This window comes from Lampetra fluviatilis, chromosome 18 (assembly GCF_964198595.1).
Source record: "Lampetra fluviatilis chromosome 18, kcLamFluv1.1, whole genome shotgun sequence".
Lineage (NCBI taxonomy): Eukaryota > Metazoa > Chordata > Hyperoartia > Petromyzontiformes > Petromyzontidae > Lampetra > Lampetra fluviatilis.
The window spans coordinates 6851121-6878540 of NC_136292.1; the positions used below are offsets into that span (position 1 = coordinate 6851121).

At 49.3% G+C, this 27420-nt stretch overlaps 1 protein-coding gene across 1 annotated transcript; it reads left to right on the forward strand.

Annotated features, from left to right (window-relative positions):
- The first annotated feature begins 6943 nt into the window (after window positions 1-6943).
- Window positions 6944-27043, forward strand: FRMD8 (FERM domain containing 8). Its single transcript, XM_078864458.1, has 11 exons — window positions 6944-7079; window positions 9575-9773; window positions 13958-14125; window positions 15171-15272; window positions 16799-16857; window positions 19921-20087; window positions 20648-20893; window positions 24960-25092; window positions 25496-25651; window positions 25768-26050; window positions 26325-27043. The coding sequence occupies exons 2-11, from the start codon at window positions 9701-9703 to the stop codon at window positions 26441-26443; spliced, it is 1506 nt and encodes a 501-aa protein (XP_078720584.1). The 5' UTR covers window positions 6944-7079; window positions 9575-9700; the 3' UTR covers window positions 26444-27043.
- Window positions 27044-27420: the final 377 nt, after the last annotated feature.

The following is a 27420-nucleotide window of genomic DNA, read 5'->3' on the forward strand; positions in this document are numbered from 1 at the left end:
TCCTAGTTGGGGGGGGGGGGGGGCGGTTGGGGGTGATTGACTCTGCCCATTATCCCTCTGGAGGGGGGGTCAATATAATGAGTACTGTACTACCACTGTGTGGGGAAGCCAATAGCGGTTGTCCTATGGATGGACTCGCCCCTGTCATATGAATGTGGAATTTCCACCACCGGCTCACTCGAGCAGAAGATCACTTTTGAATTTGGAACGTTTGTTTTCTCGGATGTTCTCGTCGTGAGTACGACGTCCGCTTGATTTGAGCCACATGTCATCTCTGTGTAGCCCACCTAGAACACAATTAGAATGTACATCAGTCGGACCGCGTGTATTTCAGGGTGTGTGTACACGTGTACAATTATTGTACGTGACTGCATATGTGTACGCAAACAGCACTTGCTCCAACAGTCTATTTAAGGCTATAGGGGGATCTTTGTCTTGTATACAGTGTGTGTACTGTGTTTATATCCGTGTGCCTGTGAGTGTACGTGTGCGTGTTGATATTGAGCCGTTCCGGCCTTAATAGATGCTCACTAAAGCACTTGCCCCAACAGCCGGTAAAGGCTATTCGGGGGATCTTTGCCTTTGTGCGTATTATAGGTATGGGTGGAGCGGTGGTTTAGTATTTAGCGCACTGCGCTACGAACCCAGTGCCATAAGTTTGATTGCCGCTCACGGCTAAAATCAATGGCAAATATCTGAACCGGTGGTGGGCCTTCCCTCGATCGACTCGGCCTTAAATGAGTACTTGGTACCGTGTGTGTATGTGTGTGTGCCGTGTGTGTGTGTACTAAACAGCACCGGGGATAACAAGCAGCCCCTCGTGTGCCGTTTCGGCCTTCATAGGCGCTCACTAGCAGCACTTGCCCCAACAGTCTGTTAAGGCCATGCGGGGGATCTTTGCTGTATGTATCTGTGTTTACATGTGTGGATGTGTGAATGTATTTTTGCTCCCACCCCCATGGGGTCTGATTGAGTAATGACGCGGCCGAAAGCCACGAAACGATTAATGGAACTCACACCCCCGCATCCTCACCCCCAACCCCTCGCTCACAATCACACCCACGGGGCTCCTCCTGCTGGGAGGGGCTTCCGCGGATTTTGGCTTCTGCGGATTTATACTCCAAGCCGAGAGGACCAGGCCCCTAAACTATTTAACTTTAGCAAATGAGACTGTGCTAGCCTCCCGAGTTCTCTCACCCGGTTAAGCAAATAAACTTAGAACTTAACAGATTTCCTTTTGTCGATCACGTCGTTCGAGAAACATTGCAGGTGGAATGTTACATCTTGTACAAATGCAATTCTCAATACAATTGTATTCATATAGCATCGCTTTGCACAACATCAGTGCCTCGTCATATATATTATATAATGAGAGGCTGATCGATGCCGGGTTGCAGTCAAAGAATGGATTCCTCCTGTTCAACCATGTTATGTATTCCAAGAGCGGTCCCGAGGACACGTTTAATCTGGGTTACTGCCCCGGGCCCCGCGCTTTGGGGGGTTGGGCACACGCTTCGACGTCATGGTGTCAGATGTAATACTTCAGGTTTAGCTTGAAAGCGTCGGGGGCCTCCCACGGTGTCATTTGCCCTGGGGCCCGCATCCCGCTATGGATGGACCCTGTGTATGCTGATAACAATCTGGTAATTGCTGCTTACTTTTGGAAGGAGTTGGAGAGACTGCTGCTGAACTTGAGAGCGTGCCACGAAGTGGTAGGGCCATCCCATCGTCCCCACTAAAACAGAGCACCTGCCTGGGTATTTTATATCATCAAACACCCCGTCCCATCAACTCTACATGACTAATCGGGTGGTTGTGGGGAGAGTGTAGGAGTTACTATAACTTTGCAGTGTGCTCATGACCAGATTCGGTTTGGCGGCAGATGCCTGGTATTATCTTTTCATCGGCTGCCTAACGCTGTGGAAGCTACCTGGCCTGTCGCTCAATAGAACGCTCTGGGTTTTCTCGGCTACAATCACGCCCTCTCTTCTTTATGCTTGGGAAATGTGAACGCCTTTTACAGGAACATCTGCGCTAGCTTCCGTGGCGATGGTGTTATGTAGTACGATAAGATTTGGAGTTGATTCGACTTGCCGATGACTGGTAACAATCCATGTCAAGATCGGCCTCTGCAGAGGAGGCTCGTGAAGGACGCTACTGGGCAGTTGGAAGCAGTCGCCCTCCAACAACAACGGAGGGCAGAGGAGCGACGCTCACAACAACGAGCCGAGCGCCGGGCAGCAAAAAATGCGCAAGTTGGCACAGTCGGTGGCACAGGTGGTGCATCTGCCAGTCATCTCGGTCAACTCGTAACAACTGGGTCTGTCCCGTGATCTGTCAGCGAGCCTTCCACACTGCACGTGGCCTCAAGGTGCACCCAGTCTGCCACAAGAGCCGATTTGATGTCAGCGGCAGGTAGCGTTGAATGGCGACAGTTGATGCACTTGAGTGTGCACGCACGTGTGTGTACGTGCCCGTGTGTGTGCGTGTCCGTGTGTGTGCGTGCGCGTGTGTGTGTTCAAGAGCGTTGCGCTCCGAGCCATGAGAACTGACGAGTTCGATTCCCAGCCACGGCCCAATATCTGTGGCGATCTTTTTGAACCTGTTCTGGCCGTCACCTTGGTCGACTCGGCCTCGAAAGTGAGCATACCGGGATGGCAAATGTGACCGGGCGTGGATCTGGCCACACCACACAGTCGTGCACCGTGCGCCAACCTCCATAGGTGCTCATCGACAGCAGTCTGTGTTTGCGAGCTATTGGGGGTGTGTGGTGGGGGGGGGTCTTTGTGGCGGCTGGGCTGCAGTCGCGTTCCCACGTGCAAGTACCGAATCCTCTTAAGTTATTTCCGGACGCCTTGCCCCCCCCCCCCCCCCGACTGAATACCCCACCCCGCGCCGATACGTGTACATTCCACATTCCGTGAATAAAAGCCCCGTGTACAGACAGCAGTGGTTTGCCTGTGTCATCATCTCTCAGCGGCTCTCGACTTTATTTATAGCCACCTTAAGAGGCGCAATTGACGAGGCCCCATAGCCACCTTGGGGCCTCTCTTGTACGATCTCCGTGTTAACGCCATCTGCTCGCTTCAACAGTGAGTGGGGTGGGGGGGGGGCGTTAATGATCCCGTGGCGTCATTCGCAAAGAGGAGAGGCCATTGTGTGCCGGCGTCGTGGCCCCCTCCACGTTTGAAAAAAGATTACTCGCAAATTATTCTAATTAAACGATTCTTAGCAAGTATAACCCCTCTACTGCAGAACATCAATCACAAAAACTTAGCGGCTTCCTCCCGAAAATAAGTGGATGGTTTGGGGCTTTTCCGTGGTAAACAAACGTAATAGCAATACAATGATACGAAACGATATAACCACAACAAAATGCCCTCTGACGCAAGGGAGACCTGAGTCACGGAGACAGGTACGAGAACACACGAAAACAATTGCACAATACGTAAATGAATGCATCAATCGTCTTTCACGCCAAAGGAAATAAACCGTTCACCTGCAAGCAACGTGACACGAACGGAAATTGAGTTCAAGCAGGGTTCGAGCCCTCGGGACACGGTCTCGCCTGCACCCTGCACCACCATACCGTTCTTGTGGCACCATCCAAGTTCACATTTCATTAGCGGGCTGTCGCTGTCAGGGTGTCTCACCCCCCCCCCCGACACACAACATCTCGCCGTGAGATGTTAACTCCCTCGCCTGGTATGCAGGTGGTCGTGGGATTCGATCCCGACCCTGACAATATTTGAAGTTTGCATTATCTCCCCGTGGATTTCTTGTTTCACCTCCGCATTTAGAAGCAACGTGTTTGGCTGCGATACATTTCCACACGAACTGCCACTTCGTCGGACTATAATTTGTGGCCAATTCACTTCTGAAAAAGCGCTACATAGCTCAGTGGGCTTTACCTGGAAAAAACTATTTAGTTTTCGTTTTAAATAGCTTTACCCGCCCCCACCACCCCAGCTCAACTGGAGCCTAGCCTGATGACGCAAATCCGACCCGGTTCAGAATCAGAATCTTTACTTAGACTGGTAAAATCTGATAAGCTATGAAGATCTTTTTCACAGATATCCAGTAGAAAGTTACAGCAACAAACAATACAACAACCAATATAGGAGTGCAAAGTGTTCGGAAAGCTAAGCAAGTCACGATTTAAAGCTTTCGTGACTGCAGGGATTCATCTTCTTGTTTTTTTCGGTAAAGTCACGTAGAAGGGAGATAATAAAATAATAAAAATAAAACATAATAAAATAATTCTCACGACGTTTCGGCCACAACGCATTTCAGACGCTGTCTCCCCAACAGATATGGTCTTCACCTGAGGACGGCTGCTTGCGTTGTGGCCGAAACGTCGTGAGAATTATTTTATTATGTTTTATTTTTATTATTTTATTATTTCCCTTCTACGTGACTTTACCGAAAGAACCAAGAAGACTAAGCAAGTCACTAAACATGTTATATATAATGACTGCATCAATCGTTTATATATATATTATATATATAATGTGGTTGTAACGCACACGCCACCTGCATCATCAGTTTGTGGAACTTTGGGACCAGGTCCGGAAGGTCTTGGGATGGTGGGACCTGGATTCCGGCTCACGGCTCTCGGGGTTGCCCAGGACAATTGGGAGCTGCCGCGCCCACGACTCACGACCCACGACCCACGACCCACGACCCGCGACCCACGACTCACGACCCACGACCCACGACTCACGACCCACGACCCACGACCCACGACTCACGACCCACGACCCACGACTCACGACTCACGACTCACGACTCACGACCCACGACCCACGACTCACGACTCACGACCCACGACTCACGACCCACGACCCACGACCCACGACTCACGACCCACGACTCACGACCCACGACTCACGACTCACGACCCACGACTCACGACTCACGACTCACGACCCACGACCCACACGACCCACGACTCACGACCCACGACTCACGACTCACGACCCACGACTCACGACTCACGACCCACGACTCACGACCCACGACCCACACGACCCACGACTCACGACTCACGACCCACGACCCACGACCCACGACTCACACGACCCACGACTCACGACCCACGACTCACGACTCACGACCCACGACTCACGACTCACGACCCACGACTCACGACCCACGACCCACACGACCCACGACTCACGACCCACGACCCACGACCCACGACCCACGACTCACGACCCACACGACCCACAACTCACGACCCACGACTCACGACTCACGACCCACGACTCACGACTCACGACCCACGACTCACGACTCACGACCCACGACTCACGACCCACGACCCACACGACCCACGACTCACGACTCACGACCCACGACCCACGACTCACACGACTCACGACTCACGACCCACGACCCACGACCCACACGACCCACAACTCACGACCCACGACTCACGACTCACGACCCACGACTCACGACTCACGACCCACGACTCACGACTCACGACCCACGACTCACGACCCACGACCCACACGACCCACGACTCACGACTCACGACCCACGACCCACGACTCACACGACTCACGACTCACGACCCACGACTCACGACTCACGACCCACGACTCACGACCCACGACCCACACGACCCACGACTCACGACCCACGACCCACGACCCACGACCCACGACTCACGACTCACGACCCACGACTCACGATTCGTCACCCATCGTGAACGAGTGCGGAGATTGCAACGGCATTCCTCCCAAACAACTCCCTTTACCCCCTCCAAACAACTCCCTCTACACCCTCGGCGCCAAGAGAACACTATAATCCCCATGGTCTCCGTGTCTCCCCATGTCCTTCCATGGTCTCCGTGTCTCCCCATGTCTTTCCATGGTCTCCGTGTCTCCCCATATCTCTCCATGGTCTCCGTGTCTCCCCATGTCTCTCCACGGGCCACGTGTCTCCCCATGTCTCTTCATGGCATCTTTGTCTCCCCATGTCCTTCCATGGTCTCTGTCTCCCCATGTCCTTCCATGGTTTCTGTGTCTCCCCATGTCTCTCCATCGTCTCTGTGTTTCCCCGTGTCTATCCATGGTCTCCGTGTCTCCGCGTGTCTCTACATGGTGTCCGTGTCTCCCCGTGTATTTCCTTGGTCTCCGTGTTTCTCCATGGTCTCCGTGTCTCCCCGTGTCTCTGGCACTGTCTCCGTTCCTACCCACGGTCCGCTGGTGGTGATGGCAGGTGGCAACTCTAATTTACACTCACGGGAGATCTCTTGCAGTGCGGTACGGGGACACGGGTGGAGTGTGAGGTCAGAGTCAAGGGTAGTGTTAGAACACATGTCAATCCAAACGGGTTACTTCGTATTCTTGTACAGGGAAATTGAGTTTTCAGGTCCATACGGCGTACAGCCGTTTCAATACGGGCAAAAAATGGGTTTTTGTCTATTTGTTTGTGTTTCTCCCTCGTGATGGGACTTTGTAGGATGAACGTTGAGATTGATAAGGGCACGGGGTGATCAATAAGGTCTGAATTGGTCTGTAATAAGGTAGGGCACTGACAATTTTGACAGGTATGGATTAGTCGGATAGGGTCCGGTGGGTGGTGTGGCAGGCGTGGTGGTCGGGCCGGGCGGGCGGGGAGGAGGTGGTGGGGGCGGGCGGGCGGGCGGGCGGGGTGGGGGTGGTGGGGGCGGCTGGGCGGGGTGGTGGGGGCGGCTGGGCGGGGTGGTGGTGGCGGGCGGGGTGGTGGGGGCGGGCGGGCGGGGTGGTGGGGGCGGGCGGGCGGGGTGGTGGGGGCGGGCGGGCGGGGTGGTGGGGGCGGGCGGGCGGGGTCGCCGGTTCCGCCCACGTGCCTCCCACGCTCTCAAATTTTCCCGCCAAAAGACCGCGTGACGTCAGGGAGGGTGACGCGCAGGGGGGAGGGGTGACGGGGTGGTGACGTCACTGCACAGGAAGTGAAGCGCGCCCCGCGGAGTCGCAAGGCCGGAGGCGACAACGACTCAGCACTGCAGCGACTACTCAACTTCTACTAACATCATATAACTACTAACATCGTACAGCTACTATCTCATCACCACTGCTACTACTGAGGTAACAGCAACACACACTGCTGCTGCTGCTCATATACTCGCACTCCGGCAACTTGACCACAACTTCATGTGACGGCGACAACTTTCACAACAACAACAACGATACTCCAGTACAACAACGATACTACAACAACTTTACTATAACTACCAGACTACTACTACTGATGTAACAACACAAACTACTGCTGCTGCTATACTCACACTCCGGTACTGTAACTTCATGTGACGGCGACAACTTCCACAACTACTGCAGTACAACTACACAACTACTATACTACAACTACTATACTACAACTACTATACTACAACTACTGTACTATTACTACTGTACTACTACTACTGTGCTACAACTACTATACTACAACTACTATACTACAACTACTATACTACAACTACTATACTACAACTACTATACTACTACAACTACTGGACTACAACTACTATACTACTACTATACTACAACTACTGTACTATTGCTATACTACTACTATACAACTACTGTACTATTACTATACTACTACAACTACTATACTATTACTACTGTACTATTACTGAGGTAACACAAACTACTGCTGTACTCATATGCAGGTACTTTACGCTGCAACTTCATGTGACATTGATAACTCACAACTACTACAATACAACAACTATACAACAAATATACTACAACAACTATACTACAACAACTATACTACAACCACTACACTACAACCACTATACTACAACTACTGTACTATTACTACTATACTACAACTATTATACTATTACTGAGGTAACAACACAACCTACTGCTGCTGCTATACTCACACTATGTTTCTCCAACTATACTGCAACTTAATGTGAGGGCGACAACTTAGAGAACTGCTACTACCACTGTAGTGCAACAACTATACAACTACTAGACTACTATTACTGAGCTAACAACACAAACTACTTCTCTACTCTCTCAATGAGACTACGACAACGTCCACAACAATGATACTACAACTACAAAACAACAACTATACTACAACTACTACATAGTGCAGTGCTGCTGAGGTAACAACAACTAATACTGTTATGCAACTAAATTAAAACTACTATAATTATACTGCAGCTATAACCGAGGTAACAACAGAACTAAACCACAATTACAGCGACGACAATAACACAACTGTACAATAGTTATCACTTCAACTAACTACCACCAAACTTCAGCACAACTTGCTGAGGTTACCTAGAACCACTACAACACCTACCACAATAAAACCACACTGGACAATAACCACAACTAAACAAACAACCATAACATCATCACGGCAGCAATTATCGCAACAAATACAACCACACCGACCAACAAACCGCCCCTACAACAGAATCATGATATTTATTTAATCTGCAGGACGAATCCGATGAGCTAGAAAGCTCTTTTTCACAGACGATAGGAGTGCAGAGTACAAGAAAGGTAAACAAATCGCCCAAACACATTCAAATAAAACAAATAAACTGCTCTACTACACTGCAGCAACAAAACTACAACAAACTACAGTACTGTATTATTAAAACCACATCACACAACCAAACTGCAACTATAATCACAACACTACAACTAAACAATAACGACATTAGCCACAATACAACAACGCAATTACACAGCTGCATTAGAGAAACTACTACCACTCTACATCTCATCACCACAGTACGCCTTAACAACACCACAACAACGAATAATACATATGAATTAGATTATTAAACACGCACGTCTGCAATCGCGGCAACTTCACAACTGCAACGACACCTCTGGATGGAGAAGAACCCCTCCTCGGGGTCTCAGGGGGTTCCTCATAGTCCCCCCCCCCCTGGTATCCAATTATCCGTAGGTCAATTGGGGGGACCTGTTTACCCGCTCAAATCTCAGCCCAACATCATCGTCGTCGGTGCCACCAACGCTTACTGAGTCGATAAAACAAGTACACGACCACCACACTGACAAGTTAACAGGCAATTTGCTGTACGGAGAGCCTGGCCTCCGCCATGGCAATGTGGAATTTCCGTCACTGCCTCTCGGTCACCAGTAGGCTTGATTTGTATGTATGTTGAACGTCTTTCGCACCGGACGTAACCGATCGTGCTAATTGGAGGTGAATTGTGGCATAGTGGTAACACTTGTTGCTCACAGCAAGAAGGGTCCTGTGTTCTGCATAGGTTTCCTCCGGGTTCTCTGCTTTTCTTCCATAGCTGAAAACATAGAATTTAATTGGGGCTGACCAAACGTTCCAATGCAGACCCCCTCCTGAAAAAAAATATGTCTTACTCAGTATGGCTTTCCTGGGTCAATAAGTGATCGTCAACTGCGCTCACCATGTATGAACGGTTTGATGGGACCCTGTTGATGCTATCCTGTGTTGACAGGACTATCACGGGGCCTGACACCTCCACAATCGTTCGTTAAAACGTGTAAAACTGATCCACGTGTGAGAATTAAAATTCTGGGTCTGCCCCCAAACCTCTCGGCAGGTACGCTGGAGTGAGCAAGGCTGAGAACCCCCCCGCTGCTGCTGCCGTTTTCAAGGCCCCATGAGCCTCGGCTGCTGCCTCCACTGAGCCACGACTTCACGTGTGGAGGAGGAGGCGGAGGAGGAGATGGCAACTGTCGGAGAGGGAGGGAGGGAGCCAGGGCTGACGAGGCAGGAGAGCGTCAACTCTGCAGCCCGGCGTGCGTGGGACACACACAGACACAAAGACAAAGATCCACCATATAGCCTGTAACGGACTGTTGTTGCTGTTAGTGAGCACCTAATGAAGGCCGGCACAGCACACGACACACATACAGACACACAGATATATATATACACATGCATGCATACTTACACAAATACATGTAGACATACACAAAAAAATATATACACAAGTCAGATGCACATGCATACATGTACAAATACATGGTAGACATAGACACACACAGGTCCATAATACATACACAGACAGAAATATACATGCACAGACACATGCATATGCACAATCAGGGCTTAATTTATCACTAAATATTTTCCGGCTCACTGGGCAACTTGGAGGTAGCACGTGATTAACTGCCACAGCTATAACGAAGAGGCATACTGGATGTGGTGCACCGGCTGAGGACATATATTCTGGCTCGGTGTGTGTCAAAGGCTCTCACCGGCCCAGGACACACATACATGTACACACAGGAAAATAATAAGATTTGCCTTCAGTCTTTGATGGGCAGTTGAAGCAAGTGCTGTTCGCAAGCACCTACTTAGGCTGACACGGCACACAAGAGCCTTTTGTGGAAAGAGCCGCGACTCACCCCTGCTCTTGTTCACAGTGCACCGTGTACTTGGTTATGGCTGGGTCGGACTAGGGGAGGCCCACTGATTTTAGCTGTGGCCAAAAATGAGGCCGCCGGTTATGTAGTGCTGTGCTTTACGCCACATTTACACCACCGTCCCCTAAATATACAGGCAGAACCCATAAATGCACACGCATACGCACACAAAGACATTTGCACATATACCCTCTCCACAAGCACACTCGTACACCCATGCACTCACACACCCGCAACTCAAACACCTCCAGCACACAGAAGAAGACAAAGATACCCCATATAGCCTTTAACAGACTGTTGTCACAAGTGCCGTCAGCGGGCACCTATGAAAGCCAACACGGCACACAAGGGGGTGGGTGGCCAGCACCACGCCTAGCTGCCTTTGTCTCTTTATTGGCGATGTGGACACCCACCAGGTACTTATTATAGGCGGAGTCAACCTAGGGGACGCCCAGAACTGTTTGAGTTAATCGTCATTGGTGTTGGCCGTGAGCGGGAATCAAACTGGGTTGCCAAGTTCTTATGGCAGCATGTTTACCACTGTGCCACCTCTCCAGTACACACACATGGAAAATGGCATACACCTCTGCACACATACAACCTGCACCCCATCCCGTAAGAGCACAGTGCTCTGTCAGTTTCTGTGTGTGGGGAGCGGTGGCATGGTGGTTTCCGCACTGAACTATTGTACTCATAATTTGCTTTGATTGCGGCAAGCGCAATGGGAACTATGTGGAATTCTCTTGCGTCTCTGCTGTGACATCTCCCAAGTCCGCTGCACCTTGGCATGTTGTTTGAAACTTTGCTTTGCTGCCGAACGCAAATCACTTTGGCTCTGCGCATAAATTGAGTAGATACGCGTTTCTGCGCATAAACATGAATAGCACATAAATTAGTTGAATTTATATGCGGTAAGTTAATTCACCAGCGGTTTTGCGCAAGTAAGAGAATCACATACACACCACCATCTCACATTAACTCCCTCGCGCAGAAACACAAGACAAAAGATTCGCCATCCAGCCCACACAGACTTTAAGGCAAGTGCTGATTGTGAGCACCTTTTAACGATGCACGAAAGGGTGATGTGGCCAACACCACACCTGGTCACCCTTAGGTCTCAAATGCTGATGTTTAAACACCACATCAGGTACTCATTTAAGGCGGTGTCGATCTAAGGGATGCCCATGACCAATTTAGATATTAATCGCTGATGTTGGTCGTAAGCCGGAATTGGGTCGCCGGATTCGTAGCGTAGTGCACAGACCACTTCACTTTTCGCACACTCTCTGGCACTCTCTAACAAAGACGAAGATCCCCTGTATAGCCTGTAACAGACTGTTGGGGCCAGTGCGGTTAGCGAGCACCTATAAAGGCTGGCACAGCACATGAGGGGGTGGGTAGCCAGCACCACGCCCGACAGCCTTTGTCTTCCGAGTGGCGATATTTGCACACCACACCAGGTACTCATTTGAGGCTGAGTCAACCTAGGGGAGGCCCAGGACCAGTTCAGACACTCATCACTGGTATTCGCCGTGAGCGGGAATCGAACTCGGGTCGCCGGGTTCGTAGTGCAGTGCACAGACCACCTCACTATACGCACACTCTCTGGCACTCTCCGATACCCGTCCCATCGCACGCGCCCTCTAACTCTGCCGTGCGTGTTGAGAGATGCGAGCCCATCTGGCCCAAGCCCCTATGTTGTGCTCTCGCAAAACTTGTTGAAATGAGTGTGTGGTGTCTGAGGCCACTTTGCATTGTGTTATTTCTGACTTTTTATAAATTGATCAATTTGTTTCGGAATGTGTAATCGTCAAATTGTGCCTCCGGTAACCACAGTAATTGTGTAATTTGTTCATAGGCGGGCGGTCGGTGTGTTTGCAGCACTCTCTAAATCGGTGCGCGTGTGTATGTCGGTGTGTGCGTGTGCCTGCATAGATCCGCTTTAAATTACATGAGCAGCGACGTGACGATGAAGAACAAAGTCCAAGTCGTGTTAGATCACCATTGTCCTTAGGGGGTGTGTGAGGGAGAGACCGTGTGCGAGAAGAGGCGGCCAGGCACGAGGTGGCCACAACCACCCACTCGTGTGCAATACCAGCCTTCATATAGTGCTTATCGTTACCGACAGCAGCTATAGGGAGATTATTGTTTTTGAGAGTGTAACCGAGTGCGAGTGAAGGGATGGGGGTATGTGTGTGTTAGCGTGTATGAGTGTGTAGCAAGGTGTGTAAATGAAGGTACGAGTCAATAAATGGAGGGTATGTGAATGAGATTGACAGTATTATTGAACGGTTGTACAAGCAGGAGTGAAGGGGTTTTCTTGTGAGTGTTTGTGGGCGAAGGGGTGAGTGAAATTTAGCAAAACCTTCAACTCAGTGATTATACCGAAATGAATTGCCCCAATAAATTAAGGATGTCTCGATTATTGTTCAAACAGGGTGCTAACACTGGCTTGAAGAATTACAGGTGCATTTGTCTTGTCCCAGGTGTTCACGAAGTATGTATGTATGAATAGTGTCCTCGACAAAGTGTAGGTGGCTATGCTGTCTTGCTGTGAATATAATCTCTTTCCAAAAATATAAAGGAATTGAAAATCGCACTCACGAGCCTCACAAATTAAACAGCCCACAAAGTAATGCTGAATTGTTAGCTGCGTCTTCATGCCGCGCGCCCTCAAAGCCAGTCTAATAATGAACTGGAGAATAATGACTGCAGCATTGGATTATGCGTTCCCGAATTCGCTAGAGCGGTGACACGGCCTAGCAGTAGCACGTTCATTGCTTTCTGCAGAGGTTCACAATTCGATTCCAGCGGCTACCCTGGTTATTACTGCAGGTGTATTAACCCGAAAAAAACATGCGCCAACTGCTTCACAGTGGACATTAACGATTCGCAAGAGTAGACTTTTGTGTGCTGGCATCATGGTCCAAATTTGCAAACTTTTTAAACATTACCCACAATTGAACTAGAGTCATGAGACAACTTTTGGCTGGAAAAAAAATCATGAGACTCAATTGACTCCTGGGTAAACAAGATAAATATTATCCTGGTTTTTGGTGGTATCTGGTCTTTCCATTTTATTTATCTTGCTTTCCATATTTGCATGTTTCACTGTTCGCCTTTTGGCATTCTCTGGTTTGACACTGGTGAGACTTGGCACAAAAGAAGGCTGTCTCGTATATAGACCAATCCGTTTCAAAGACAATGCATATATTACAGAGCAAGTATTTTATTTTTTTGCATTTTCACCACAAGTGCTTGTGGCTAATGCAGACAGGATTCATTGCAAACGGTTTATATTTGGTGTGTGAACATCGTAGCACCTGTTTTATTGCCAGAAAGGGTAAAACCTATTTTTTTCATAGAAAATGGTCTTCTTGGAGATAAGAGTGTTCTTCATAAAACATATATTTCAGGGCACCCCACCTATGAATTAACCAGATATTTAAAGTACACACTGTCCCGTCCTTCATAGATGCTCGCTAACAGCACCTACCCCAACAGTCTGTGAAGGCTAAACGGGTCTTTGTCTTTTTATCTTTGTGTGTGAGTAGCGCTGGAGCTGTGTGTCTACTTGGCGGATGACATGCCGGTGCCACTAGTTGTTGAGAATGGTGCAGGTGTCACGGCTGGGGAGCTGTGCCACTACCTGCAAGAGGCACACGGTCTCCCAACCCTCGCCAACGACGTCTTTGCTCTGTGGCTCATATCGTCACGGCTCGGTGATTCTGCCCACTCCCCCACGTCTGGCCACACCAACTTACTTTCATTAGGGACACGCCACTCGCCTCTCTAGTTTCCACAACATTGTCCATGGCCATTTTGCTCTTCGCCCCCCAGAACATTACATCACGTCAAATACATTGAGGGCATGTCAAGCACAAACCGACACGAAATACTCAGAAACCAATTTGTATGCAATTCGTCTTTTCCTCCTGGCAACAAAGGATTGAAACAGGCTACATGAAAAAGCAAGAGCCATTTCCCCCACTGTCCCTACGTAAAAAAATGTATTCACGAAAGATTTACCAGAAGTGGACAAAGGTGCGCACGTCCTCTCCCGCATTCTCCACACAGCGGGGGGCGGGGGGGGGGTGATGACGCCAGCCGTTATGCCCCGTTAAGGCCCTGCCGGCATTCAGTCATGATCAAGACCCTTGCTCATCTACATTGCCCTCGCTCAGTGAAGCCACTTTAATTCAGCCACTCCACCATCATTCTGCCACACTGCCTTGCAAGGCGGCCACTCCACCCACAATTGGCCATGCGACACGACCACCATACACCACCTCGTGCTCACCCGGTGCTGTTGCTGATGTGGCTAAGGCATAATATCACTCACTCGCACAAAAACATTGATCTTGACCCTGCCTGGCTCGGTCTGCTTGCATCTAAAAACAAACACAAACTCCGCCGGCCCCTCCTGAGGTTGTGGCGTGACTCAATGCGTCACGCTGTGGGTGTGATGTCACATTAGTACCTGATGCGGTGTGTAAGCATCGCTAGTAGGGAGACAAAGGCGGTCGGGCATGGTGCTGGCCACCCACCTCCTCATGTGCCATCCCGGCTTTCATAGCTACTCGCTGATAGCACTTGCCCCAACAGTCCGTTAAGGCTATATGGGGGATTTTTCCTCTTTGATATCACTTACCTACATGTGGTGTGGAGTGATTCAGTGTGGAGGGCCATACTTTACCAGAGTATGACTGGCTGTGGAGTGCCGTGGGGATGGTTTAACCTTGGTGTGCCGTGTTGTGGGATGTGCAGAGCTGCAGCTGAAGCCGCGCCACCAGCCGTACCGCCTGTGCCGCCAGTGGCCGGACCTCCTCTACCGCTTCACCGACTGCCCCCTGAGTCACATCCATGATGGTGCGGGCCCCACGCCATGAATACACGCCACAACCTCGGCCCTGGCACTGCCATCAACCGTCCTGCTACTCGTAGCTCTGTCCCAAGCCCATATCCTAGCTCTAATCCCAGTCCTGACACTACCTTCAGCCCAAATCTCGTCTCTAAATCTACACCTTCTGGTAACTTGAGCTTTATCCAGAAAATGTATTTCTGATTCTTCCAACAAGGGAAGTGACGTCACGAATGTGATGTCACTCCTGCTGTTTTCCCACGGAAAAAACGGTGACACTTAGCGTCCAGTGATGTCACGTTTGTGAGTCCGACGATATATACAGATACAACATGATGTTATTTGTCCAAGCTCCCAAAAAATATCCAAAATTGTCCTTAAAAGTCCCAAACTCTGAAATGTTTAAATACGAAACTCACCCCTAGTTTTATATTCACTCAAAAAAACACCAACTGTAACTGGTATTGGCCAAACATCTGAATGCCGAAAAAAATGTCTGCATATTGCTCAATTGGGATTACACAGCAACAACATCATCCTCTACTCTGAAAACCTGGCAGGACCCTCCTGAAAACGCGTCTTGATGCTCACTGAGGCTTTTTTTGGTAAACAAGAATAATAATAATATTACCAATATTGCCCTCTGGGTGACGAAGGGCTGAGATGCGGGCTATTCCTCAGCCTCTATTCCCTTAGCTCCAGCCTCGCCCTGCGGGCTCTCTAGTTGCACGCATCGTGAGTGTGAGGGGCAGCACGCTCTTGTTACATCAAGGCTCAATCTTATTACAAAAGCTGAGCCCTCAGCGTGAAAACTTGCCATTTATCATAATAATAATGCAATTGATAACGCGCGCAAATTTGCGGACGTAACGGCCGCAACTCAGAGGCGCATTGATTCAATCTGTTCTTACGCACTAGATGCACTCGTTCATCCACTCGTGTGTAAATGCGTGTGAGTGCGAATGTGCACACGCGCATGTACACGAGTGTGAGTGCTTGTGTGTGTCTGTGTGGGGAGTGGTATTGTAGCGGTTAGCGCGCTGCACTACGAACTCGGCGGTCCGAGTTCGATTCCCGCTCACGGCCAACACCAGTGACTGATCAAAACCGGTCCTGGGCCTTTCCTAGGTCGATTCAGCCGCAAATGAGTACCTAGTATGATGTTTAAACATTGCCACTGGGGAGACAGAGACAGCCTGGCGTGGTGCTGACCATCCACCGTCTAGTATGCCATGTTGGCCTTCATAGGTGTTCGCTAAAGCACTTGCCAAAAGAGTATTTAGGCGATAGGGGGGATCTTTGTGTCTTAATGTATCTGTGACAACAATATGTGTAATGTCTTTCTCCCCCTATGCAACTTTATCCCTCTGAGTCAGGGTGTTCTGTTGTGTCTATCGCTCGCTGTGTGTGTCTGTCTCCCGCTGTGTTTGTATTATCCACTGTGTGTCCGTGTCTCCTGCTGTGTGTGTCCGTGTCTCCCCCTAGTGTATATATGTTTACATCTTCCGCTGTGTGTGAGTCTGTCCCCCTGCAGATGTGCCGGCTCTCATCTACCGCAGGAACGTGTTTTTTCCCAAGAGCCGAGAAGCCGAGGTAAAGGCCACTGAGCCCATGGTGTGTTTTGTGGTTTGTAGGTGAGGGTTGTAGCTTGTTGTTATTTGTCTGCTTGGTCACCCAGTAACGTATCGAGACTCTTTTTCAGGAAGGTCCTGTCAAGTTTTTGCAGTCGGGGGACTATGTTGCCTTGTTTTTTCCCACTTGAGTTATTTGCTAGTAACTTCTTAGTATTGGTGTGTTTTGGCCAATATCAGTTACATTGTTTATTTAGCTATGGGAGGTAACTGGAGAACCTGGAAGAAACCCGTGCAGAATAGGCAGAGAATGTACAAACTCCGCACAGAAAGTTGCCTGAATTGGGAATCGAACCCAGGATCTTCTTGCTGTGAGGCACAAGTATTACCATCGTGCTGCCACCTTGTTGCCTGTAGTGTTTTCAGACAGCCTTAGCAGAAGCTGGGCAACCTATCCAATGAATTTTTCAATTTAAAAACGCTGTCTGATTCCTAGAGAAAATTAGCATCTGACACTTTCATAATGAAAGTTAACTGCCTCTTGGAAAATATATATTGCCTTCTTCAGTTATATTGATTTCCCTCCTTCCGTCCTCACCCTGCTGATACCAATTGTCCCAATTTAGACATGGTTGCAATATGGGGAGGCCTTCATCCAGCACTGGATTGATCATGGCTGATAATAATGAGCCACGTGATGGTGTTAGAGAAATTGCTCTTTGCGTTGGACATTTCTGAACAATTCCAGTCAAAAACGTGGTGAATAATTACCATTATGGCACTTGCATAACGGGCTCCAGTTATATCCTTGGATGCGATTATGTAATTTTAGTGGGTTGTGCCATTGTTGACTGACTTCCAGCACGGGGTGTGTGGGGGTATTTCGGGGTGGGGGGGGGCATAGTTGGAGGCAAGGGAGGGTGGGGGGCCACGGCTCAGCGCCCGCGCTCGTGTTGTGTCGGGTGGAGGGAGCTGGCACAGTTGACCACGTCCGTTCGTGTGTCTGTAATCGCGCAGGGTGAAGCGGTAGTCCAGTGGTTAGCATACTGTGCTACGAACCATCGGGCATCCGAGTTTGATTCCCGCTTAATGGCCAACATCAGAGACGAGTATATGAACCGGTCCTGAGCCTCCCCCAAGGTCATCCTTAAATGAGGACCTGGTGCAGTGTGTAAGCATCAGCACTGGGGACACAGAGGTGGCTGGGCGTAGTTTCAGCCACGTCTCCCTCATACGCCGGGCCAGCCTGAACAGGTGCTTACTAATAGCACTTGCCTCAACAGCCAGTATGGTTACACAGGGGATCTTTGTATTTCTATGCTGCATATGCGTATGTATAAAATTAAACATTGCATTTTGCTGACTGTTGGCAGTGGTCCACAAATACAAATCAATCTCTCAGTATGCCTCAATAACCTTGCCTCCTAACAGAAATTTGTTTTGTGGTGAGGCACTTTTATGATGAATATGGTAAGTTTTTCAATTGTGTATGTGCACGTGTGTTTTGCGTATATATACGTTTGGTGTGTGTATTGTTACACGCAGTGCAGTGGCGTTGGCACACTGCGCTATAAAACCTGTCACATGAGTTTTATTCCTGGCCACAGCTAAACATCAGTTGCAAGAATCACAACATGTTTTGGTCCTTAAGCGAGTGTGGTGCAGTCTGTAGACAATTAGCACTGGATAGACAAAGTTGGCCAGATTCTGGTGTGTCCTCACCACCCTTTAATGCGCTGTGATGGGCGTAATAGGTAATCTTGAAGAGTGCTTGCCCCAACAATCCATACTACTGTATTGAGATGTGTGTATATATACAGTAAATTAGTGTATACTGTATATGTGTGGGGAGAGAGAGCAGTGGTTTGCACGCTGATCTATGAATCCGGCGACCCGAGTTAAATTCCCGCTCACGACCAACACCGGTGAAGATCAGCTGATCCGGTTCTGGGCTTCCCCTAGGTCTACTCAGCCTTAAATGAGTACATTCTATGGTGTGTAAACATCGCCACTGGGGAGACAAAGACGGTTGGGCGTGGTGCTGACCCTACTCACCCCCTCATTTGCCGTGCCAGCTTTCAAAGGTGCTCGCTAACAGCACTTGCCCCAAAATCCTGTAAAGGCTATAGGGGAGGATCTTTGTCTTTGTAATAATATAAACGCGTGTCAGTGTTTGTGCAGAGGCACATCCAAGTAGTAGTTCCCCACCCCCGAAATGTTTAGACAGCCGTTGCATGTGATAGCCGAAATGTGAAGTTTTCATAAATGTTAAATGATAATTACATTATGAATTCTTGATCTGTGCTTCATTTTAAGTGCATTAAATATCATACATAATGAGAAACTTAATTATATGCACTCAATTTTCTTCTCTGAAACGAGTGACTTGCTTTTACAGTGGAAATTATTCATCCCCTTCAGTCTCTTTCGTTGGGTGTCTGGGTGATCCACCGTATTAATATGATAGTGATGTAGATGCTTACCCCGAGCCCTCATTACTTTGAATAGTGCATTGTCTTTGAGCTGTACGCCTTTTGGCGTCCTCTGGTCTGGCACAGTTTGAGACGAGGCTCAAAAGAAAGCGGTCTCTGGTGTGGACTAATTAGTTTCAAGGACAATGCCTATATTATCAGAGTGTTTTTGTTTGCATTCTGACCACAAGTATTGTGGTTAATGCAGACATGATTCCTTGTAAAATGGTGTCAGTTTTGTTGCCAGAAAAAAGGGGAAAACCTATTCTTATATGTGTGAGTATTGTATGTCCGTTTGTGTGGAAGTGAATAGCTTGGCTCACTGCTACAAACTCGCTGCCAACATCAGTGACGAATACATGAACCGATTCTGGGCCTGCCCTACGTCGACTCGGCCTGAAACGAGTGTTATGTGTAATCATCAGCACTGGGGACACAAAGGCAGCCAGGTGATGTGCTGGCCACACCATCCCCTCATGTACCTTGTTGGACAAGCATAGGTGCTTACTAACAGCACTTACCCCAACAGTGTGTTCAACCCATAGGGGGGGGATCTTTGTGTGGTTGACTTTGTGTGTGTGTGTATATATATATAGTTTTGTGCGTGTCTGTAGGTGACAAACACTGAGATGCTGGGGTTGCTGTACCGCGAGGCGAAGGGCAACGTGTTGGCCGAGCGCTACCCATGTGACCCGGCTGTGCTTACGCAGCTGGGCGTTCTCACCTGCGCCATCGAGATGGGCCCTCACGACCCCGCTCAGCACACCGCCGCCCGCATCAAGTGAGCGCCAGCCTCGGCCTCCCTTCCCCCCTTCCGCTGAATTCCGCCACCAACATTACCGCTTCAACTATCCACCATCTCAGCGCTTTCCCCGTCACTAAGTTACGCGTCCCTGTAAGTGCTGCTGTTTATGTAATTAATTGGACCTTCTGAGTAAATTCCTACTTGTTCAGGATCACTGGATTTGTCGACCCAAGCACTTAAATCTCTGATTGCTTCTCGCCGCACTCCTCCGGTTAATAAACGGGATGATCGCGCGAGTCGCGCCACTCCCCGCGTGGCAGTAAAAGCCATTACCGCAGTCGTGGTATCAGTGGGGGGCGGCAGATGCAAATTCTGGAAAAACTTCAATAATTTTCACTTTTTCAGCCACTGCGTTTCAGACCAGCATGGCCAGTGGTCAGAAAACTTTGGGGGGTTGTGGCAGGCTGCCTTGGTGGCTAGGCCGTCGGCGTACAGAACAGACTGCCACGAGACCTGCGCGTCGGTGTTGGCCTTGGTGTTGGTGACTGATGGGAGCCACGTTCACACGTGTTGAACTTTTCCTCCCTTTGCCCCAGAACATCGTTAAGCGAGTACCTGCCCCCCCACATGTGCAAGTCCGGCGGAGGGAGCGGAGGGGGGCTGCTCTCAGGGCTGCTGTCTCGGGGGACAGCGGGAGGGGGCAGCCGCCCCCCAGCACGGGAGATAGTGCTGCTGCAGGGCTACGAGAATCTGTGCAGGGAGCAGGGCGCAGAAGCCTGCACCCAGCGCACACCCCTGTTCACGCAGTACCTGCACATCTGCCAGCAGCTGCCCTACTACGGGTGAGACGCCCTACCATGTCACCACCCTACTACTGGTGTGACACCCTGCTATTGGTGAGACGTCCAGCCACACAACCACCATACTATGTGTGAGGTGTGAGATACTGCCCAGCCATGCCTGGCCACACCACCCTACTCAGGGTGAGGAATCATGCTCAGCCACAACCCCACCACAGGTAAAACACAGCCTACCCTGCCTGGCCAAAGCACCCCCAGGCCAGCCAGGTGTGTGGTGTGAAGATGATTTACATTGTGGTTGGCCCCTGTGCAGTTGCACAGCCTGCACACTCGATAGCTATGCAATCGACTCAACGGTGCACGAGAAAATGGGTTCGTGCCGGTGACTGGGTTTTCTTTAGGCAGTATGAGGAATAACTCACGTTGCTGCATTCAGAGATGCCATTTGATACCTCTAAGTTGAGGATTATCTCAGAAATGTTTCACCTTAACTGTCCACTGGCAATGCACGCTGAGATTTATGTCATGTCCACAGTGGCCTCCTGGCTGGAGCGGCTTATGATTTGATGGAATTTGTCATGCGAGGCTCATTTCTCCCTTCATTCTCATTCATTGCGTCCCCAATGATACGTTTATAATGAATGCGCTTAAATCGTCCTCTAATACGTTCAATAAAATACAAAGGACAAGTACATTTTTATTGTGGTCACGAGTAGGGTGCATTGTATTTGGAAGGGCATATGCATTTTTAGCCATCCTATTAATTTTCCAAATGAATTAAAATGAATAAACAGCGCTTGCAAAAACAAAATATCTGATTAGAAACTGAGTGGGTACGTGCGAGCGTGTGGCTTAGTGTCTTGAGACTATATATAAACTGAACGTGCTCGTCAATAACACATACAAAACATTAATATGTGCTTTGAAGGAGGGTCGTTGCCCGAAACATCAATTATTATTGTGATTAATTTTAAGGTAGTGCTATTTATGGTGTTTTGAGATCCATTGTTTAGGGGCTCCTTACGCCAAATAATTTGAGACTGAGTTTGTGAGTGCTTAGCAGAGGTGGGACAAAGTCATTGTTATGCAAGTCCAAGTCGAGTCGCAAGTCATCAAATTCATGACTCGAGTCTGACTCGAGTCCAAGTCACATGACTCGAGTCCACACCTCTGGTGCTTAGTGTGCGAGTGTGTGTGTACATTCCTTACATGTATCCAGTGTAGGCCGCTCATTGATATAAGTAGCAGTGGATAGACCATGGCACGTATCACACAGTGTGACTGTGTGTTTAGTTTGTGTGTCTTTCCCCGCACCTCCGATTAGCACGATTGGCTACGTACGTTGCGAAGGAAGTTCAACATACAGTGAGGGAAAAAAGTATTTGTTCCCCTGCTGATTTTGTACGTTTGCCCACTGACAAAGAAATGATCAGTTTATAATTTTAATGGTAGGTTTTTGAACAGTGAGAGACAGAATAACAACAACAAAATCCAGAAAACCGCATGTCAAAAATGTTATAAAATGATTTGCATTTTAATGAGGGAAATAAGTATTTGACCCCCTCTCAATCAGAAAGATTTCTGGCTCCCAGGTGTCTTTTATACAGGTAACGAGCTGAGATTAGGAGCACACTCTGTTCAAATACACCTACCATTAAAATTATAGACTGATCATTTCTTTGTCAGTGGGCAAACGTACAAAATCAGCAGGGGATAAAATACTTTTTTCCCTCACTGTACATATAAGCGGCGAGCGGTAGTGTCGTGGTTAGCAGGCTGCTCTAAACCAGGAAAACCCATGCATAACAGAGGGAGAGAGCATACAAACTCCACACAGAAAGGCGCCGGAGTCGGTAATCGAACCCGAACCCAGGAGCTTCTTGCAGTGAGGCACCAGTGTTACCACTGACACCTTGCTGCCACACCTTAGCAGCATGCCTTATGGACATTCCCTTTTGGATGACCTCCAAAATCCTTCAGCTCAGTGTTATTGAGACAGAGTTACTTTTTCTTGGCACAAAGCAGCAACTAGCCAACTTTTAGACACTTCTCTGGGCTTAATTTGGCTCCCTGGAAAATAATACCTTAATCTCTCTTCTGTGAGGAGCTTTGGAGGGTCACCCTAGACAATGTTCTCAGATTGTAGAAGCACATCTCTCCTATTCTTAGGTTTTTTCGGTAAAGTCACGTAGGTAAAACATCAAAATTAATGAAAATAAAATAAAACAAAAATTTGTTTTATTTTATTTGATTTTCATTAATTTTGATGTTTTACCTACGTGACTTTACCGAAAAAACCTAAGAATATGATTCCTTGCAGTCACGAAAGCTTCAAATCTAGGACACATCTCTCCTGTGGGATGGACTGCTTGTTTATCATCTTATACATATTTCCCGTATACATCCATTTTTAATCTTAAGGGGATGCAGAGGATCCTGTGTCACACGTTTTATAACCTCTACGCTTGACTCTCATCATGCGCCCCTTTTGCTTAGCAACCTTCTTAAGCTCAGTGCAGGATGTAGCTGCTAGCTAGAGTTTTTATGAGCATATATCTCTAGTGCTATGATTTGTGGCCTTGTCACTTGTAAAAAGTAAGTTAATACCTCGGTGGGCTTTGCCTGGAAGGATGGGGATAGTTTAGTTTTATTAGTATGTTTTTGGGTGATTTGTTTGCTTTTACTGTACTTTGCACTCCCATCGTGTTTTTTGTACTGTTTGTTGTAACGTTCTCACCTACCCCTACTGGACATCTGTGAAATAGAGCTTTATAGCTCATCGGATTCCACCAGTATAAATATCTATTCTGATTCTGTTCATGGTTCATGCTTGCGGTTACACAGGGCGGTGGTGCAGCAGGCCGCCCTGGTTATTATTACGAGTTTATTCATCGTCTGCTTCACAGTGGACATGAAAAAGATTCCCTGAGGTCATTTGAATTGTGCAGGCCATTGCGTGCCGGGGTCATGATCTCAATGTTGCCAAGTTTGAAAGATAACACCGCAAATTACTTAATTGAGATGACTCATGTAGAAACATTGCTCCCTACTGGCAGACTATATCCTCCTGTCAAACAAAGTGCCTTCATTAAAGCCCCTGCGCAAAAGGAATGGGGCATATACCAAAAGTACGCAAAATACCAAAAGTACTTATTCTTGATATTGTTCATAAAAAATATTTATGTTAACGTACAGGGATTTACACGGCACCAGCTCGACTGACCTCTCTGACTTCAAGAATGACGTGCCTGCCACGTGCCTGAGATGTAGTTCGCAGAGCTGCCTTGTAGCTCCTCGATTCTGATGCATCTCTTGTCTGGCTCCGTTATGTAACATTCTCCCCATGAACCTCAAGAGGAGCAGATAGTTTTAGATAAATGTAAGTTTATTAAAAAAAACTATCTCTTGAGTTCATCTTCAATATTGTAATTTTGCACAAGGCAAGATAGATGTTTTCGCTTGATATTAATAATAATTTTTCATTATAATGTAATCTTTTATTAGTTTTACTTTATATTGCCTCGGGTACATTTCCTTGTCATTTTATACTAAATTAATTGTATGTTATGTAAGTGTTGGACATTCATGTAATTGTTATTTTATGTAGAGGTCTCCCAGACACCTTTATTGATGGGAGGTGAGCTGGATACATAATTAATGATTTATTGATTGATATTTAAGAGTGCGTGCATATGTGTGTATGTATATGCGTGTGTAGGTAAATAGGGTATGATCCTGTCTATATTTATGTGTATGAGGGTATGGTTCTGTTTGTGTATATGGGGGTGCAGTAGTGCAGCTGTTATCGTGCTGTACGTGATGGATGTGGCGTGCAGGGTGCTCAAATATCTTTATGGTCACTGAAATTGATCCGTGAATTGGGTATTAGGCTTTAGGGGCGGTTCTTTAATTCTGTCTGTGTGTGTGTATATGAGCATATGATTCTGTCTGTGTGTGTGTATATATGAGCATATGATTCTGTCTGTGTGTGTGTATATATGAGCATATGATTCTGTCTGTGTGTGTGTATATATGAGCATATGATTCTGTCTGAGCGTTTGTGAGCGTATGTGTGAGTGTATATGAACGTATGATTCTGTGTGTGTAGGTGTGCGTTCTTCTCTGGCGAGGTTGAGCGGCCCGCAGGAGGTGGGATGCTCCGCCTGGTGGGAGCCGGCCGTAAGCCTGTGCTGGTCGCTATTTCCCTCGAAGGCATCTACATCATTGACGTCAAGGAGAAGGTGGGGGCCTCCCAACTACTATTGGGTCGATTTAAGTCAATTCAAGATCAAGATGTCATTGTGTCCAAAGCCATTCGTGCAACCACCACCGCGCCAAACGCTTTCTACTCTCCGGCAGATCCCACAGTTGCTGCACAGGAGACAGTCTTCCTGCCATCTTTTTCTTCGACTCTCATAAGAGACCTATAGGCTTATACATATACCCACAGACTCATGCAGAGACCCATAGATCTCTTGGAACCACGTCCCACCATATGCTCTTAGATTGGGTTTATGGAATGCCTGTCTTGGTAATCGGCCCTCCCCCATCCTGCCCACATATCTCACGTGGCGCTACTGGTTCTTTGCCCAATCACATCTACACCACTTCGCTGCCGTGTCTCCCCTTGGCGTGCTCTCTCAGCATGTGCTGCTGGGCCTGCGCCACACGGAGCTGTCGTGGGACGTGACGGGCCCCGACGAGGAGCACCCGGACGACGCCCACGCGCTCTGGCTCGAGTTCGACGGCACCGAAGACGGCGCTGCCGTCAACCGCCTCCTCAAGGTCTACTCCAAACAGGTGCTGTCCCTCACCTGCACCTGTCTATTAACCTGTAAACTTGCCTATCCGCTCACCTGTGCCCTCAACTGTACACATACCTACACGCTCACCCGTGGACTCTCCTGCGCTCTTAGGCCGAGTTGATGAACGGGATGATCGAGCACTGCATGGAGCTGAGCCACGCGACGACCCCTGCCACACCCTTGAATTCGGTGGCCCCCGTGACCCCCGTGACCTCTAGCGATCCCGAGGAGCCCGCTGTCATTACGGGCCCCTCCTCGGAAGGAGGGGCTCCCAACACCGCCAGTACCGAGGCAGGGGCCAGGGGGCGCGGGCGTAGGGGGAAACTGCAGCGGCAAGAGAGCGTGCTGGACAGTCGGGTGGAGCAGCTGTCCACCATCTCATATGTGGACGACGGTGGGTCATGGGTCCACTGCTGGGTGGACACCAACACACGGATGTGGAGGGTACACGCGTGCTCCCACCACACTCGGTGTACACACGTAGTATACACCCATGTACCCATTCGTGTTGCGAGTGTGTACTTGTGTGTGTGCCGTGCGCTCACACCACCCCGTGTGCTTGTGCATGTACACACGCGTACACACACACACTCGCGTGCCGTCGTGTCCACACACTCGCTTACACGTGTACGTGCGTTCACGCTGCCCCCGTGTGTGTGCCTGTGCAGGGAAGGAGCTGCGGCGTGTGAAGCCACGTCGCGCCGCCTCTTTCTTCTCGCGCCAGCCCAGCGTCTCTGGCAAGGCCTATGCCACCGTGGCGGCCACGGATGGCGACGGGGCTCCCTAGCTCCTCCCTCCCACGCCCGGCGTGGCCCCCCCTCTCCCCCTCCCCCCCCCCAACTTCGCACACCGGTGGATGTCGAGGGACAACGGTCACGAATGGGCACAGCTTGCCTTGAATAGACGGGAGCCGTCGGCTCCACCTGCAACACCGGCTGATAATGGCAACGACAATCGCACGCGGCGAGGCGCGCGTTTCCACACCCGTGCCGGCGCCATCGCCACTACCGCCACGGCTAGCTCGACCGCCTCCAACGCCGCCACTGTGCTGGGATCATCTCGGGGTGAGAGCCGCGGTGATTGATGGGCCATGGTGGCAGCGTTTTACGATGTGCGGCGCAATGCTTAACGTGGCAGCAGCAACACGAGACCAATTATATGAATGTTTACACAGCGACTGTCTGTCTGGGCGATGACACTCCCTCCGACCACGACGGCCGGGCCCCAGCACGGCGTCCCTCCTGCGCCCCTCCCTCCCCCCACCCCCCACCCTCCCCCCACCCCCCACCCTCCCCCCACCCTCCCCCCACCCCCCCAGCGCGTCCACGCGTGAACAATCGGCCGCCCGCCCCCCAGTGTTAGCACTCGTTTTCTACGCGTTTTGAGTAAAACTTTTGAGCAGTTGTCAGCGCTTTTGGTGTGAGTTCTGCGCTGGCTCCGTTAGCAACAACGGTGTGCGAGCGGTGGGGGGGAATTCTCACGGTTATCACCGCCCATGATTGTGCCAAATCACCGCGACAGGTTCATGTCTGGAATGGGGCTCGCTGGCTTCGTGTCGGGTGACGAAGGGGCTTAATTTCTCACTGAATATTTTCCCGGTCGCTGGCAGACTGGTGTGTAAGGTGGCATGTGACTGGTAACCACAGCCATAGCGAGAGGTAAACTGGACAGACAAAGCTGAGACCAAGTGTCTTTGTGGAAAAGTGTGTGTGCATGGTGTCTGGCTTTCGAGATGGAGAAGCTATCCGGAGGGTGGGGGTCTCC

What these genes read in the sequence shown, in the direction of transcription:
- FRMD8 (XM_078864458.1), top strand. Translation starts at nt 9,701, where the DNA reads ATGGCAACTGTCGGAGAGGGAGGGAGGGAGCCAGGGCTGACGAGGCAG. An exon ending in CGTCAACTCTGCAGCCCGGC is followed by an intron (nt 9,774 to 13,957) that starts GTGCGTGGGACA and finishes GTGTGTGAGTAG; the next exon opens with CGCTGGAGCTGTGTGTCTAC. An exon ending in TCATTGACGTCAAGGAGAAG is followed by an intron (nt 25,093 to 25,495) that starts GTGGGGGCCTCC and finishes GTGCTCTCTCAG; the next exon opens with CATGTGCTGCTGGGCCTGCG.